Source organism: Typha latifolia, chromosome 11, assembly GCF_019914945.1.
Source record: "Typha latifolia isolate L0001 chromosome 11, TyphaL0001v2, whole genome shotgun sequence".
Classification (NCBI taxonomy): domain Eukaryota; kingdom Viridiplantae; phylum Streptophyta; class Magnoliopsida; order Poales; family Typhaceae; genus Typha; species Typha latifolia.
Window position 1 is genome coordinate 929,549 of NC_133096.1, and position 18,129 is coordinate 947,677.

General features: G+C 40.9%; 2 protein-coding genes across 3 annotated transcripts; one reads left to right on the top strand and one right to left on the bottom strand.

The window, feature by feature from the left end:
• The first annotated feature begins 303 nt into the window (after positions 1-303).
• LOC140797152 (uncharacterized) lies at positions 304-11,780 on the top strand. The gene is made up of 3 exons (XM_073150422.1): positions 304-504; positions 11,075-11,188; positions 11,272-11,780. Exons 1-3 carry the CDS (start codon positions 372-374, stop codon positions 11,316-11,318), a joined length of 294 nt encoding a protein of 97 aa, XP_073006523.1. The 5' UTR covers positions 304-371; the 3' UTR covers positions 11,319-11,780.
• Positions 11,781-13,413: 1,633 nt separating this feature from the next.
• LOC140797553 (uncharacterized) lies at positions 13,414-17,406 on the bottom strand. 2 transcript variants are annotated; one of them, XM_073151105.1, is made up of 3 exons: positions 17,219-17,406; positions 14,028-16,386; positions 13,414-13,920 (listed from the first exon to the last, which is right to left on the bottom strand). In XM_073151105.1, the coding sequence occupies exons 2-3, from the start codon at positions 16,254-16,256 to the stop codon at positions 13,801-13,803; spliced, it is 2,349 nt and encodes a 782-aa protein (XP_073007206.1). In that variant the 5' UTR covers positions 16,257-16,386; positions 17,219-17,406; the 3' UTR covers positions 13,414-13,800. The 2 variants fall into 2 exon arrangements, with proteins under 2 accessions (XP_073007206.1, XP_073007207.1); XM_073151106.1 differs by lacking the exon at positions 17,219-17,406 and adding an exon at positions 16,772-17,142.
• Positions 17,407-18,129: the final 723 nt, after the last annotated feature.

Sequence of the window (18,129 nt, forward strand, 5' to 3'; positions counted from 1 at the left end):
GTTTATAATCCATTTGGGAAAAAAATATGAAGGGTAAAATGGTCTTTTCACCTCAATTAAGTGTTGCTGCAATGATAGTTCCGGCCTTTGGGAGAGCCTAATGATTTCAAGGGAAATTATGACATGTTAGGAATATAAAATGGTCTCTAAAATTAGGTATTGATTTAATCCAAATCCAAATCCAAATCCAAATCCAAATCCAAATCCTAATCCAAAGGCAAGCCCAAACCCAAACCCAAACCCAAACCCAAACCTTTGAGTCGGGCTTACAATTATCCGGTCCAACTCATTTTGAATTAGTGGGCTCATCGTTTCCAAGAAAACAAGAGAAGGGGGGAGAGAGAGAGAGAGAGAGAGAGAGAGAGAGAGAGATGAGCAGCGGCGGAGGAGAGAAGGGAAGCGGCGGGGGTGGCGGCGGAGCGGTGAAGACGCCGGCGGACTTCCTCAAGTCGATCCGAGGCCGCCCCGTGGTCGTTAAGCTCAACTCCGGAGTCGATTACAGGGGTGAGTGTCCTCCTCGGGTTTCTCTTTTTTATTCTTATTCCAGTAGAAAGAATGAAAGAGTACTCTTTTCTTCTACTATTCGGTGTCTTTTATCTGTTTCCAGCTTGTGACGTCAAGGTCGGCAAGAATTCCTGTTATGGCTTAAACCCTAAAATTTCTCTATATGTTCTTTTCATGGAGTTTTTTTTTTTGTCGTTCATTTCTTTGCTGGGAATTGCTTGGGAATAGGGTTGATGGTACTTTGCAGTTAAGTAGATGTATTATGGATAAAAAAGGAGCGACTTTCTGTAGTACCCTCCTCTTTCTCCTTCTAGGGTTTCTCTTTCCAGTGTAAAGACAACTTTTCTGGTCCACCCTTCAGCACATCTAACTATTGTTTTGCAGATTCTGATGTCAATGTCCATGGAAATTCCTTTGATGGTTTAAAATCCTAAGAGTAATTTTATAAGTTTCTTCTTGGATATTGCTTGTTGATAAAAAAAAATAATTTTTTGGCAATGAGCTAATAGTGTGAGAATCCTTCTTTTCCTCCTCTTCGTCCTTTGCCGACTTCTAGAATTTCTCTTTCTTATTCTGACTTCAGTAGAAAGATAACTATTTTGTTCGGTTTCAGCATCTTGATTATGTTCGCAGGTCTTAATTTGTCATTCTTCTTGCTCATGTGTTATGGTTCATGAAAACCCTGTAATGGCTTAACCTTAGGAGTACTTCGTATGCCTTTTCTTGGATTTTTGGGCGTTTCGGCTACAGCCTTTTTGTTGTTTCTTTAGTTTTAAACTTTTAAATGCTTCGGCATAGGATTGATGGTAATTTGATGTATTATGGATTAAAAGGAGAAACTCTAATATGAAAAATTCATTAGTTTTGAATTTTGCAATTGAAAGCAGATTAGGACATACCTGAAGTTTAACAAGATGGAAGAGATGATGGGTTAAATGCTTCAAAGATGTCCAATCAAATTAGTGACAGTTATAGTGTTCTAATAAATTAATTTGTTTGGATTTTCACACTTTACACATTGTCAGAAGGAGAGTTGGAGAAACCCAAGAATCACTCAGTCTTTATGCTTGATGCATTACCTTCTGCATTTGTACATAGTCCTAAAAATTTGAGATGGGATCACCTAGGGCCTCCTTTGATCCAGGAGACATAGGGTTTCGTTCTATTTGATGGAGAGGCATTTTTTCCCAAAAGCCTACTTTGTTCGGAGGTCATTTAATTCATTCAATACATGTAAGAATTATGATATATGATTTGTAAAATGGCTTTCAAGTAAAACTATGAAGTAGCACTGCTCAAGGATTAATTGTCAGTTAAGACCATTGTTCCAAGTTTCAGCCAATCCTAAGTGGGATCAGCCATCCAAACAAAGTTTTGAATGAATTGGGATCTCGAGTGGGATCAGTTAGACTAGTTTCGGCCAGGTATCAGCTAGATTGGCCGATACCTGATTCTTATCGGGTTGGGATTGACTGTATCGCCCAATCCCACCCGTTACAGGCTCTCCATTTCTCCTTTCTCTCACTCTATCTTCTCTCTCCCCCCCCCATCTTCTCTCACTCCCTCCGTCTTCTCACTTTTTTTAAATTCTTCTCTTTCTGTTGCCCCATCTCTTTCATTTCTCTCTACTCTCTCTCTCTCTCTCTAGCCTCTTTCGTACTCTTTTTTCCTCCAATCTTTCTCTCTTTCTCTTTTAATCTCTGTTACTGTAGCAGATTTAGATGGAGAGATGAGAGAGAATGGAGAGTGAAAGAGGGAGGAAGATATAGAGAATGGGAGAAAGAGGAAAATGAAAAAAAATTAGAGCAAAAAATTGCTAGTAAGAGAGAGGGAGCAAGAGAGAGAGAAAGAGGAGGGAGAAGAAGAAATGAAAAAAAAACTAGAAAATAAAATTTGCCTTGTGGAAAAAAAAAGAGAGAGATAAGAGAGAAGAAAGTTTTTTTTTTCCACTGGTAGTAACAAAGAGAGAAGAAAAGAGAGAAAAAGAGAAGGGAGAGTTAACTTGGTATTCATCAAAATTTTAAATAAATTAATGCATTTTTGAATTTTTAGGTTTCATATGTGAATAATTATTATTTCTTATTTTTTCATCATTTTTCTAAATTTTTAAAAAACTTATGCATTTTTAAATGATATTTAAAATTTTACATAATTAAAATATAATCCAATATGATACGGGCGGCCGCTGATATAGCCGATATGTATTGATTTTTTGGATGGTTGGGATCCTGATCCTAATACCGAGTTTTGGAATCTTAGTTACGACATTGTATGTTGAGCATCATATCTCGCAGTGGCAGCTTGCTGGCATGGGAAACCCCTTTTGGTACAGAAAGAAGAGGGGAGGGAGGGGTGTATCACAAGGTCCTCTCTCTGTTGCTTGTGCATTGTCATCTTGTCAATTATCTAACATCTGCTAGTTAGCATATTGTCTTCCTCTCATTTGTGAGTTTTGTCAACACATTAGGGTTTTGTTGTATTATTGTCTTTTAATTGTTGGCTCATAACCTTTATTACTTGGAGCTCAATTCAAGCCCGAGACTTGAAACAATCACTTAAAAGATGTGCCATTTGAATGTCAGTGTTTAGTGTCATTTATATCTGCTGCTTTCTAGTTGCTGCAATGCAAGTGTCTCCTCTCTCGACTTCCATGCTAGCATAGTTGCCTCCATTGTCCCTATGTGCGATATGTCTATCTCGCTCTTTAGCCCCATCTTTGCCTCACGCTTTGTTCAATTCCCCCTTTCTTGTCATCCTCCCTTCTTGACAAACACAACATTTATTGGTCAAAATAAAGCATGCTGGTCAGCTGGTGGCGCATGTGTCGCCGGTACATAAATTCTTGCCATTACTTTTATTATTGCTTATATGGGATCTCGTCGGATGTTGTTCAAATGCTAAACTAAACAGTCGTGTTTAGGATAGGATTTTTATTAAACTAAACAGTCGTGTTTAGGATAGGATTTTTATTAACTGATGCCATCTAGTGGTATTAAATAGCAATACTTTTTGTTTGGTCAGTCCACTCTGTGTGATGAGGATTTATTTGGAATTACATATTTATACTTAGTTTTAGTTTGTGTACCCATTGATGTGAGCGGTGGTGGGGACTAGAACGGTGGGCTCGGCTCGGTGAAGGATGAAGGGCTAGTGGGAGCTGCAGCCAAAGGGATGAGGGATTCGGTTGTTGCGATGGAGGTTGTGAGCTGATGGGAGCGTGTGATGGCCTGTAGCTCTGGTGGAGTGAGGGGAAGTTGTAGTTGAAGAAAAAGAGCTGATAGAGTGGGGAAGGAGACTAAGGCTAGTGTTCAATTGGTGGTGGTCTCGGCATAAGCGCCACCGGTTGAATAGACTAAGAGAGAGAGAGGAAAATTAGGGTAAATGTTCCTTCATTCCTTAGGGTGCTCACCACACTTCATTTATAGTAGCTACCTCATTTTATGTGACTACTCAACTCAACTAGACCAACCCACTAAGTGAATACATTACTTGATTAGACTAACCAGCTCTGAGCTGGTTCACAACAACCTACCGCGCTTCCGTCACCTTGTTCTCAAGATGTGAAGTCATGGAAGTGCTTAGCTATCTCAGACTTAAGCTCCCACGTAGCTTCATCGGAGTGTCAATCCAACTACTCCACTAGAATATCCATTTGTAGTCTTTCGTCTCTACGTCACTGCCTCTAGCTAGAATCCTCACCGACCCCACTGGGTGTGTCTCCTCCACCAAGTCAGGTATGCCCACGTCCACGATTTGGTCCCCCCCGATTTGGTCCCCCCCGATTCGAGCCTTCATGAATGAAATATGAAACATCAGGTGGATGCAAGATCCCTTTGGCAACGCCAATCTGTATGCTACTAGACCTAGTCGCTTGAGCACTCCTAACGGCCCAAAGTATTGGTGTGCTAATTTTTGGTTGCGCACCTGTCTTAGAGTCACCTGTCGATACAACTGAACACACACGAACACTAGATCATCGATCGCGAACTCCTGCTTCGATGCTTGTGATCGTAGATCTACTTCATGTAGTTCTGTGCCTCCGCCATATAGGTCATCAACCTCCTCAAGTGGCATCTCTATCCATCAGCTCTAGGTCTGTCGTTGTCTGTGCTGTAGATGCTATGGGATCATAGGTTCGATAGTGGCCTATCATACATTGCCTCAAAAGGGGTTATTTGGATGCTAGTGGGAAAGTATTATAGGACCATTCTACCTAAAATAGATAATCGAGCCACCTTCTAGAGTGCTCTCCCACAAAGCAGTGAAGATATTGATTGATGCGCTAGTTCATCACCTCGGTTTGGCCATCAATGTGTAGGTGGTAGGCTGAACCGATATGTAATCAAGTCCCTTGTAGCGTGAAGTGCTCCGTATAAAAGTCACTGATGAAGACCCAATTTTACTATGTGACGTGGCATGCCATGGAGCTTATTAACGTCGCGTACAAACACCTCCGTTACGATCTTCACTAAAAATGGGTGCGCCAGAGCTGAGAAATAGGCATACTTGCTCAGCTTGTCTACCACCACAAATATGACAAAGTATCCCGGTATTACTGGTAGCACTCGATGAAATCTATGGAGATGTCCTCCCAAACCCGTTCTAGAATTAGTAAGGGCTGTAATAATCATGTCGGCCTGAGGGAGTTAGCCTTTGCCTGCTAGCACACCTCAAACGCCCACACGTACTCTGTCATCGCGTTCTTCATCTCGGCCCATGTACAACTTTGCGAAAGCCGTTTGTAGGTCCTCAGTGTGCTCTCATACCTGACCTCTGGAGTGGAATGGAAGTAGTTCACAAGTTGAGTGCACAACCCATCATCCACGGTCACTTGGATGCGCCCTCTGTCCAAAGTAGTCCATCACAACTCTCGAGCTTAGGGTGGCTCACTAGGTTATTCATCAGCTCCTGCATCAACCTTAATATCTCCGGGTCAGTTGTACTTGCTTCTCGGAGATCCTCGAGGAATGTAAAACTCAACATCGATATGGCTGCCAACTTTGTCAGTGCGGGTTGCCAGAATAGTGCATTCGCTGTCTTGTTCTCTGCCCCTTTCTTGTATTGCAGTTTGTAATCATACCCTAATAGTTTGGTAACTCATCTCTGTTGTACTGGAGTATGTATACGTTGTCCATCAAATAGGGAAGGCTCCACTGATCTATTCGAATCACAAACTGCCGTCCAATTAGATAGGGTTGCCATTTGATTACCACATGCAGAATAGCGAGCATCTCGCACTCATATGTCGACAGCTGCTATGACTTCTCGGACAAGGTTGCTGAGATAAGCTATAGGCCTTCCCTTTTGCATAAGTACGATGGTGATTCCCACCCTGTAGGCGTCACACTCAATTATGAATTGCTGTGTGAAATTTGGTAATGCTAGTATATAGGCAGTGGTCATGGCGGCTTTCAGCTCCTCAAAGGCCTGAGTCGCCTTGTCAGTTCACTCGAAGGCGTCCTTCCTCAACAATGATGTGAGTGGGGTTGCTATCTTGCCATATCTTGCCACGAATTGGTGGTAGTAGCCCGTCAGGCCAAGAAAGCAGCATAACTCTCGGATTGTCCTTGGTCGTAACCGGTGGCCGACCATGCAAGCAACCTTGCCTGGGTCAGTTGCCACCCTTTCGGCTAAAATGATATGGTCAAAGTACTCCACTGAGCACTTTCCCCTATAGGCACTTGCTCTGCTTCACCTTCATGGAATGTTTGGCTAACAGGTTCACCATGGCTCGTAAGTGGTCCATGTGATCGATTAGGTCTTTGCTGTACACAAGAATGTCATCAAAGAACACCAACACATATTGTCAGAAGAGTGGTCAGAATATGTTGTTCGTCAGGCCTTGTAATGTCGTCGATGCGTTCGTTAACCTGAATGGCATGACTCTGAACTTGTGGTGCCCGTCATGAGTCTGAAATGTTGTCTTATGCACATTCTCCGCCTGAACTAGGATCTAATGGTATCTTGCGAGGAGATTGAATTTGTTGAAGTAGGATGCCCCCCCCGTCAGCTCATCTAGCAGCTCCTCAATAACCTGTATGGGGTACCGGTCCTTAACGGTGATGGCATTCAACGCAAGGTAGTCCACGCAGAAATGCTAACTCTTGTCCTTCTTCCTCACTAGTAAGACTAGCAAAGAATAAGCACTCCGGCTTGGTTGGATGATGCCTTGCTCCAACATCTCGGTAGCTAGCCTTGAGATCATCTCTTTCGGCATATGTGGGTACCGATAGGGCCATTCATTGGTTGGCTCAGACCTTGGCACAATCTCAATCCTGTGGTCGACACGCTTGGTAGGGAGGGGTAGCCCCTTCGGGGCCTCAAATAGTCCAAAAAAGTCGGTAACTAAACTAAATCAGTAGGTTTACCCGAGCTTGGAGTGGGCTTAGGTACAGTCTCAACCATAGGATATGGGAAAGCTCCCCAGCGCCTGGCACACCAATTAGTGGCTGCAACATGGGGTGCGGCTACGTTCGGACTCCATCTAATCTCAACACTTGTCTGCCCTCCGAAAAGGTGAGTCGGATGTGTGAGAAGTTGAATGTAACCGGGCTAAGACTCTGGAGCCATTAGGTGCCCAAGACCATGTCTACCCTCACGGAGTGCCAAGGGGTAGCCCTGCACCCTTAAGGAGACCCCACGGCATATGCCCTTCGCTCGAAGCTTCGTGCCGTCCTCGATGGTCACCTCAAAGTCAATGGTAGGCTCGACCTTCAATCCAATCCTTTGCATGACTTGCTCATCTAAGAAGTTATGTGTACTGTCAGTGTCGATGAGTATGTGTACGCTGTGCTTATTAATTACCTTGTCCGCCAGTAGGGTCTTTGGGGTGCTTGTCCTCGAGTAAGCATACATGGAGATCTCGACAGGAACATCCTCATCGAGGTCGTCGTTCATAGCCTCTACCATATCCTAGACAGCCATGTCATTCTCCATCACCTCCTTGCCTGTATTATCATGACTGTCGATCAGCATCACAATCCCGGTGGCTCTGGCATAGTGGTGGCTCGGGGTGAACATCTCGTTGCACTGAAAACACAATTCCTTAGCTTGTCGCTCCACTTGTGCGGGTGTGAGAGTGTGGATTACGAGTCGTGCCCCTCCTCCTCTGGGTCCCGCAGCTAATCTCGATGTTGTCCTCATGCTAAGGGGGGAAGAAGTAGCCCTCAGAGTAGCTATTGGCCTACCCCTCACACCTAGTGCACATGGGATAATCTTGGTGTCCATGCTGGTCCATAAAGTCCTCAGGGCACAACTCAAGGCACTCCTCAAAGCTATGTGCTTCTACTCTATCCACGTGGCATCCTTGAAGGCCTCGCTCAAGGTTCGAGGCAGTAAGGAAAGGTCTTCGACCTTGACCTCCTCACACAGCTCGAAGATAATTGTGTTGATCAACAGCTGCCGCGGCCAAAGAAGTTGGCACCGGCTACTCATCCGCTCAAACTTCTTTTGATATGCGGTTATAAATGTTCGCTGAATCAATTTGCAGAGTATAGCATGAAAGTCCTCGAAGCCAAAGGTCTTAAACCACCTTGAGTGCCCCTCGATGAACTCAGTCCGCAACTCGAACAACTGGTGGGCGTTTACCGACTGGTACCAATGTAAGGCAGCCCTTTTTAAAGGGAAGCTCGCCAATAGCACCTTGACGTCCTCCTTTGTGTCTTGGTACTCAAAAAATTGCTCAGCTCGAAAAACCCAATCCAACGGGTTACCTCTTTAGAACTTTAAAAAATCGAGCTGTGGAATGCGTTCGCAGATGCTGTTATTGCGGTTGGAGTCATACGCCATCTCAGGCCTGATCATAGGTGGGTGAAGGATCTACACCTTTGGATTACACCGCCTCCGATCGTCCTTAGCATAATGTGGCCCCAAGTCCTCTTGGTTCAACCAAGGGGTTGCCACTGTGATGTTTTCTCTTTCTCAATTACAGTTGCATTTGTAACCCATTCCTCCATCCGATCCATAATTAGCTTGAGTCCTAGGATCCAGTTAAGGTGGTGGGGGCCCTTTCGGCCTCATGGTAGCAGTCCAAGGAAAACCATAATTAGCTTGGAGTCATACGCCATCTCAGGCCTGATCATAGGTGGGTGAAGGATCTACACCTTTGGATTACACCGCCTCCGATCGTCCTTAGCATAATGTGGCCCCAAGTCCTCTTGGTTCAACCAAGGGGTTGCCACCGTGATGTTTTCTCTTTCTCGATTACAGTTGCATTTGTAACCCATTCCTCCATCTGGTCCATAATTAGCTTGAGTCCTAGGATCCGGTTGAGGTGGTGGGGGCCCTTTCGGCCTCATGGTAGCAGTCCAAGGAAAACCGGCTTGAGGTGGTAGACTAGTGTATGATCGCTCGCGAGGGGGACCGTGGGTCGGCTCGGTGCCTTCCTTGATCGAAGAGGTCGTGAAAGAGCCTCGCATTGGGGGGCTGCGATAGCTGGGGTTTGCCATAGTCGGCGGCTGCCCATGTTGGCATCAACTTCGACGAGAAGCCCTTTGGATTAAGCGGTGGTGGCTGTAGGCCCGGCGGCCTGTCGGCTCCCTTGCTAGACTCTACCTCCAACTCTTGACCAGTTGGGTAGAATGTGCCACTCGTGCTAGGTGGGTGTGGGAGGGGATCGACGGGTGAAGGAATCACCCAAGCCGATGCAGGTGGCTGTGGCGGTTTGGATGACTGAGGTGATTCTTGTAGCTAACCGCTGAGCACCAAGGATCACAGATTGACCCTCAAGTCCTTCATCTCCTCTTGCGATTGCTCTTGGAGATCGAGTAGCCGTTGGAGAAGATGGTTGCAAGGGGTTCTTGTTGTGGCACTCCTCCCGCCAGGAACATGCTCGACGCACTCGAGAAGGCTTCGGCCGCTATCGGGGCGGCGATGTTGGTGGTGGTCAGAGGTTCTCCATCTGTCGATGTCTCGGCAGTAGCTCGTCTGTTTGCCGTTGCTTGCGTGGTGGTTATGGCCGAGGATCGCAGATTCACCTTTATCATCAAGTAACTAGGGGTACTACAGATCTTGGAACTCCGATGCCATAAGATTCCTCTAAACTACATCTCTTGTATATAGTTTAAGGGGTTGAGTACGTCTGCTCTATAGTTTGTGATGGGAAATATGACAATGAGAATGTCTTATGTGCAAAAAAAGCTAGACGAATCCAAAAAAGGATGCAGGTGCATGTGTTCCTTGAAGGTTAAAAGTAATGAAGGACCGCCTCTTAGGATTGTTAAATGGAGGACTTCGTTCTTTGACTTCCAACTGTATAATTAGAAAAGCCCTTCACAGCTTTTCAAACTCTTACAAAAAAATAATTTCACAAAATCTCATATTTGGATTGCAATTGGTGAATTGAAAAACTAAGTTGCTTTGTTTTAACATGGAAGTTGACAGATAACAAGTATTGTTTTAAACATTCTTAATAATCTCTCCCAAATTGTATTTTTCTTGCATGATATTGTTGTAAATAAACTATCCTCTGTTGATAAGTTTATCTTCATGAAATTTCAGCATTGTCTTGGCCATTGCATAATAACAGCAGTGATGATCTCTTGCTGCAAGCCTGCAAGTGGGGTTCCTATCTATAATGGAAACTTACAATCCTAGTTTTGCTTTATCATGAGTTGGCATTCTTAGTTTGTTACTAATTGCATACATACATCCCTTTCAGTCCATATTTTCTGCCAAATTTTGGAATGATTTTTGCTAGAGGTTTTACTAAACTATATTCCATTGTCAATTCTTGTCTACTGCTTGGCTGTAAAAGGAAAAGAAGAGAATAAAGTGTCTTTGGAAAATTTCTAGGTGGGATTTGCTAGGACATAATCTACATTAGTACATATTGACATCTATTCCCAACTTCCTCACTGTCAGCATATTGGAGTCAAATTTTGTGATCGAGTTTGTTCTTGCTGGATATGCTTTCGTGATCACACTATTTGTTGGACATCTCATGTTTATCTTCTTATATTCACTCTTGTGGAGCTACTGCGCATGACTCCAGTAGTTAAACACTTTTGACTTTTTTCGTACTTGTTATTTAAAAAAAATTATGTTACTATTTATTCAATTATTTGTGAGTTTCTGACCAAACTAGTCCTATTCCAAATTATTTAATGGACGATCCCCTTAAAATTGGTTATCAAATGGGTCTAATTCATTATAGCACTAGTAAAAATACTGAACTAATCAATATTTTATGTATAGAAATTTTTTTAACCTAGTCTTTCAGTAGTTAAAAAAAAATATCTGACGATAAAAACGTTAAACTGATTAATGTTTTTATTACGCTACAGTAAATTAGACCCTATTTAATAATAAATTTGAGTGTCAGTCTATTCCAATAAAAAAAATATAAAATGGGTGTAGTTTGGTCAAAAGCTCTTTTTACCTTATGTAAAATATTCCTTTTGCACTTTCTGTCAATGAGAAAAAGAAAGGAAAGTTTTATTGTAAAATATTCCTTTTGCACTTTCTGTCAATGAGAAAAACAAAGGAAAAGTTTTCTTCCTGCCTTTGTGCTCCAACTATTGCCAACTGGTTGACCTAGCCACAGTAACTTACGGTCAATCACTGTATGCAGGTATTCTAGCTTGTTTGGATGGGTATATGAATATTGCAATGGAGCAAACCGAGGAGTACGTCAACGGCCAGCTGAAGAATAAATATGGGGATGCTTTCATTAGAGGAAATAACGGTAATCCTGTCAATCCTCTATTTAATTGGTGCTTTTGATGTCTCCATTTTTATATTATGATTCCTAGTTTCATATTGCTGCAGTTCTATACATCAGTACCTCAAAGAGGACTCTTGCAGAAGGTGCATAAGAAATCTTGACTCGGTTACTTGGTCCATTTGGATGATATGATTGATCCTAGTGGAATTTAGTTCACCCCTTTTGTGGTTGGTTTGTTAGAGAAAACGAGCACCGCAGATCATTGATCAGCATCGTGGTGTTTAAAGCTTCAAGTCTTTGGAACTTTGTACGTGCTCATTGGTGATATAATAACTGCATTTACTTGACTCTGTGTAGAGGAAAGTTTTTATGTGAAATTTATCTGGTAGGTCATTACTGCTGTCTTTTAGTTTTTATCTGGTATCTTGTTGGATGATAGAAGTAATTAGTTCAACTTGGACTCTTGGCTATACAAGTTGATAGAGATCAGAAGGCCAGTCTAATAATGTATCTTGGACCTGTCTAATACTGTCAGACATTTACCTGTCAAAATTGAATTTTCTCCACTGGATCATTAGGATTTTCTAATTTCAATGGTTGGATTGTTCTGCAACTGTCTCCTGCATTACTTTTAGGAATCTTTCTTCTTATTTATTGATAAAAATGCATTATTTTTTTAAGGAATCATTTGATGATTATTAAATATTAAGCATAGAAATGTCCTGATGATTGGATTCTCAACCAAAAAAAAGTTCATCAGGACTGGAGCATAAATTTATGGTGGTGGTTTCTGATACCAGTAACTTCATGACATGCAAATAGCATGACAAGAATAAACCGGTAGTTCTTTGGCTATCATTATAACTTCCTAGAAATGAAGGTTCTAAGGAAATATACAGACAAAAAAGAAATGGAGAACAAGATTTAAAGTCTGATTCAATAAGAAGAAATGTACTTAGGTGTCCCAGGAGGAGGAGAAGGGGGACAAGTAGTAGCTGTTGAAATGGACGGAAGTACTTAAATAAGGTATAATAACGTATGATTTGACGTATAAGAACGATAGAGACCAAGGGAAAGGGAAAGGTTCATGCAACTGACCATTAAAAGGGGACCAAAGTTAAAAAACCTAGTTGTCGTTTTAATAATATATGGAATAGACACCATGGTTGGAGATTATATATATTACACATTGTTTTAATATGAATGCGTACAAATTACTCTTTATAATATCTGAAGCTTAATACTTAGTACGTCTTTATAAGGACACAAATTATACAGTTTCATAGTTCCCTAAGCAAATTGTGCACTTTCTGAATCAAAATTTAGAGTAAACTATAATTAAGTCTTATAATTATTAGAAATAATTATAGATCCTTTGAATTATCACTCGTTTTCGTATTATATTTTTTGATATGTGAACCCTCTAAATTATTAAAAATATTTCACCCTGTGACACCGTAGAAACTAAGAATATTTTAAAAAAAATATTCTCGTGACTTAGCATGTGATAACTTATAGAAGAAAAAGATAACGAAAAGAATATTAGAGACATTTTTATTAGTTCAGAAGGCCTCTGTAAAGGAGAAAAGTTTAATTAACCCGCAATGTAAAGCAAAGACAGATAGTTTTGCCCTTCCAACTTTACCCTGTTTAATGACCAACCATATGATTTAAATGGATCAAATCCCAAGTCAATTCAATGCATAATTTCCCCAAACTTGAATCAAACTACAAGAAAATAAAGTCCACTCAACAGATGTACATCAGGTATAAATTATGATATACACATTTTAATCCCAAAAATGTGGATAAGATATACAGAAGATATCCTGTCACTAAATGAGTTGGCCACAAGATTTGCTAATTATCGGAAAAGGTCGAACTGGACAACCTTAAGGCACCACCTTCTCTTTGAAGTACCATAACTGCAACTAAAAGAGATTAGCATAATGATCAGAGTAACAATAATATGGCGGTTATACTTAATTCCTCTGATGCTCTGAATGTGAGGAATGCAGCTCTTTGATTGGGCGCCGCAACAGTAGAAAGCATAATATTGTAAATAGAGCCTGAAGAGGTGCTGAAGATGGGAAAATTCTAATGGAAGCACATCTAATGGAATGTAAACAGAAAATGTACGAGGTAAGTTGTCATTAGTCGCGCCTAATGAAATATGATAGCAATGGCGGTTAAATAGCAAACATCTAGCAGATCAAATAATACAAATGGAGACATAAGAAACTACATTTGCAACTAAAAGAGCAGGATTTTCTGCAAATTAATCTACATGTTAACTAGTAATCAATACCACAGGAATAATGACAAGCTAGTACATTAAAATTGTTAAAATTCTAGCCGTGCTTTCAGCTTTTCATTAGAAGCATGAAGTGAAAAAAAAAAAAATAGAGAGAAGAGATGCTATTGCCTCCAAGAAATACAACAGAGCAAGTAAAATAAGCACACACCGAAAGAAGCTGAACTTGTAGTTAATACAGCGATACAAAAGATCATAGAAAGTACCCTCCTTGTGGAAATAATGAGGCTCTAGCATCAATTGCTTAGTCTCCAAAGATGAAGTTGCAATGACCATCAAGTCTAAGCAATTAAGGTTAGAGATTGCCCAAGAATAAGTGTCAGATTTTTGTGAACCAGCTGTTTATCCTGGCATTGTAATCCAAGTCATCAGCGAAAAAAAATGAGATGACGAACCTAGAAGCCCAATGAATGTTGAATGTTGGGATCCTCCAGCACATCTGTCACAAGAGAATTAAGTCTACCACTGTGGCTAGAGAATCCATAAATTAGCTGCCTGCTATTCAGCAGCTTCCATCATCGAATCTTCCTTAACCTCAGTAATTACCTGAAGAAATTCCACTGGGGTTGCTGCAGGATCCAATTCATGGCAACCTCTTGGAGCATTATGGGCTTCTTCTCCTGTAAGCAAATGAGATGGAACCTGATGTGAAAAACGAAACATCTCTTCTCTAGGGATCCTCTTGACCTCCTTAGGATCCATGTGTCTATGAAAAACTGTTTTGAAACCAGCAACTTTCAGTAATGGGGCCACGGTAAGACCATGTTCATCATCATAATCATCAAGTACTTCCACCATTTCATATTTGTGTATCACATCATCAGGTGTAAGCTCATTCCAATCAGAAGACCAGTTCCGGTAGAGGGCCCAGGTATCACCTTTCTTAGGGACAATTTTGATAACTCCACGAGGACCTTTCTCCCATCTAACTCTGTGAGAAAATATATTTATTGTATCAGTAATTTCATATCTGCTCACCCTGAAATCACCACATGTCTTGGAGAAGCCAGAGTTGACCCAATTTAGTGGCCCAAATTCACTATTGGACTTTGAACTGAGGAAACTCATGCGGATCTTAAAAGGCTTCAGTGAAATAACTTTCTGAACCATAGCATATAAACGAGGCATACCATCTTCATTATCATACGAAGCCCACACCTGGTCACTTTCAAAAGCTCTTTCTGTACGATATTTGTCAAAGTCATGGAAATCTGGATCAGGAACATCAATTGATACAGGTTCCTTGACTTTGCTGTCATTAGCAGGATCTTTGACAACAGAAGCTTGATTGTTGTTAATTCTTGAGTCATTTAGCTGGTTTTGTTTTACAGGAGCCCGACCAAGTCCACTGCCTACTCTTTCATTATAAGTATCTTTCTGATTTCTTCTCTGCTTCAGTTTTTCCTTATCCGCTGAGCCAGCAGCTGCAGCAACATTCCATTCTTCTAATTTCTTATGAATTGCCATTTTAGCCTTCTCTATAAGCATATTCCGCATGTCAACTTGGGAATATTCCTTAAAGGTGTTCTGTCTGGCAGTCACTCTAGCCTTAGTATTATCCTCTGAGCCATTACTTCTTTGTGTCTCAAGACCAACAGCTTTTCCTGTGCCTGCAGCCCATTTCTCCATATCATCTCCACCGTAACCTGCATAGGTATCGCCATTAATGTTCCTCTTATTTCTTTTTGCAGGCCTGCCAACTCTAGAAGTAGGTCTTTCCTGTCCATATGGATTGACACTTGAATTATAACTGGGTACATGGTTGTTGGTCTCAAATGTTGTTGTCTGTGCCTCATGCTTCCTTCTTCTTTTCTCGGATGTGTGGTGAACTACATTGGCAGTCTGAGAAGCACAAGCATTTGTGCAGGTAGCACCAGTTGCTTTTGAGTACTGTCCCCATTGATAGTTCGAATTGTTGTAGGAATCAAAATTCCCTTCAGCTTGGTACCCTGCATGTCCTGTTCCAGGAATAGAGGATGTCCGACTTCCAGAACCATAAGAATGATGTTTTGTGGAACTATGGTTAACATTCTGGTTGTGCTGCTTGCTTGACCATGAGAAAGACGAATTAGTTCCATTACTTGGAAATCCTATCTCTACAGCCAAAAATGCCTGGTGGCAGTTGGGACATAAAAGATTGTGATTTAGGTATACTCTTAGGTACTCGTACTGCATCCTGCATCTGTTGCATGATGTCCAGAACGTGTCGAGTCTTGAATGTTGAGATGATGGGGCAGAAGCAGACTGAGCAGCCCTGCTGTTGCTCTTCCGAGCTCTGGTGTTGGATGTTCTCTTGTTAGAAGGAGTATAAAAGCCATTAGCAGCACTTGAAACAGCATGATCACTGTTTTGTTGAGAACCAACATCATTGCACCCTTTGACAGTTCTCTTTTGATCATACAATGTCTTTCTGCTCTTATCAGACAACACACTCCATGCCTCAGAAATGAGCTTAAAAGCACCCTCGGCACCTATGGATTTGTTTTTGTCAGGGTGAAGCTGGAGAGCTAGCTTCCTGTACTGCTTCTTCACTGTTTCTTCATCTGCTGAAGCATTGAGACACAAAACTCCATACCAATCACTCTCCCCATTAATTTTCCCTTCTGCAGCGAGATAAACATCTAGAGTTGCTATCATCTGAGCAATACCCTCAAGTGATGGAAAGAGGTTTTGGGCCTTCAGAGCAAACTTCTTAGCACCTTTGATGTCTTTTGCACTGAACTTCCTTTCAGCCATTTCTCTTGCCCTAATGGCCTCATCCATATTGCAGTCCATGATATAACCTCTTTCTATGCAGTTGGTTTTCAACAAAAGCAAGGCCAATAAAAACTCAGCTAGAGTTTCAGTAATTGAAACTGAACATTCTTCTACACTTCAAGAAAATGATGCTAAACCCTCGCGCATCCTAAATTGCAATGCAACAAAAATCCAAAACAAATCTGAGCAATGGTTCATCAAAAAAATAAAGATAAAAACAAAATCTGAAACAACCAAAGTTATAAAAGTCGATCTCCATCAAAAGAAGTATAAAAATGACAATTCCATCCTTTGCTCACTCAGCAAGCATTATATTTGTAAGTAGGGAAGAAATTCCAAATAAAAAGGGTGGCAGATTACAAATACACACAGCAAGTAACTAGTGATCAAGCATTATTGTCTTATTAATCAAATCAGCACATCAAACTCACATGGAACAACAAATCAAAGCTAAAAAAAAAATCTAACTTTCCAATTTACAAAACAGCATAAATTTCCATAACAAAAAGGTTAAAGAATTCATAATATCACACCTGCAAGTAACTAGTGATCAAGCATCAGTGAACCAAATCAACACTTCAAAATTGCACAAAACCAGCACATCAGAGCTAAAAAACCTAACTTTACAACTCAAGAGCCACCATCAGAAGAAGCAACTACACCAAACCAGCTCAAATTTCAAAATACCACAATTCTCCAACCCCTCAACTACCCCCAGCACCAGGATGACAGAAAACTGGAAGCCTAGCTAAGAACTTAGTGAGATCAAGCCAAAGAGAGCTTGAAACAGGACGAATCAACCGATCTACGAAGTTTAGGGTTGAAACTATCAATTCACACATGTTTCCCCAAAAATTCCCAATTTTTAGGGTTTCAAATCTAGAACCCTAATTTCCCGATCTCCGCCGTCAGACCACGGCCAGTGACAAAATAGTACACAAGAGAAAGAGCGCGCGAGTATTTAGGGAAGGAGAGAGTACCCAATTGGAAGAAATCAACGTAGATGCGACCCCGCCATGAGAAGATCTCGAGCTCCAAATTTTTTTCCCCAAAAAATCTTTAGGAAAAAAAAGGGGGAAATTGCAAAACTTTAGTCAAACTACCTTGGACCTAAAAAAAATTCCATATACCAAAATGCCTGTGGAGGAAAAGAGATGAAAAAGAGATCACACTATTGTATATTTTTTTTAGTATTTTCTTAACCCTAAACCTTACCTTTATTTCATATTTGGGAAAACTCTAACTAGGGTTAATTTCTAAACCAAGGAGAGGTTTGTCAATTGGGTTAATTACAGCAAATTATTATATTAGATTAAAGGAAAGTTCTCAATAGACTACTATTTACTAACATAAAATTAATATTATTTTGTTGCTGATAAAATAAAGTAATGCTAATGCATTTATTTTTTAACTTTATTTATATAATTTATATATGTAAATAATAGAGGCAGGCACATGTGAGGCCTTTTTCAAGCTACTTATTAGTTTTTTTTAATAAAAAATTGTGGGTCCCACATAAAATTAAGGGAAGGTGATGAGATTTTGTGACCTTTTTACCCTTGCAGGACCTTGGGTTAAGGTTTACCAAGTGGTGGTTAGATTAACCAGGGTGAAGGGTTAAGAGTACCTTACCTCTGGTGAGAATAAATTGGTTTGCATATATTTCAACCAAAGGGAAATTACAACCACCACTCAAAAGGCTCCTAACTCCTAACCCTTAATACTGAGAGATGCCCCTGTGTGTACTTTTCCTAAAGTAGGGCCAACCTCTTTGTATGCTTTTAGAGCCCTGTACATCATTTTCCTTGTTCTAATGATAATTTTTAAATAATTTATTTCTCACATTATGATATGGATTTCTTTACTAAAATACTACACTGACATTAATCTT

Coding starts and splice junctions, on each gene's coding strand:
- LOC140797152 (XM_073150422.1), top strand. CDS start 372: ATGAGCAGCGGCGGAGGAGAGAAGGGAAGCGGCGGGGGTGGCGGCGGA. Junction 505..11,074: donor CTCCGGAGTCGATTACAGGG/GTGAGTGTCCTC, acceptor CACTGTATGCAG/GTATTCTAGCTTGTTTGGAT. Junction 11,189..11,271: donor TTTCATTAGAGGAAATAACG/GTAATCCTGTCA, acceptor ATATTGCTGCAG/TTCTATACATCAGTACCTCA.
- LOC140797553 (XM_073151105.1), bottom strand. CDS start 16,256: ATGGACTGCAATATGGATGAGGCCATTAGGGCAAGAGAAATGGCTGAA. Junction 13,921..14,027: donor CCCCAGTGGAATTTCTTCAG/GTAATTACTGAG, acceptor CTCTTGTGACAG/ATGTGCTGGAGGATCCCAAC.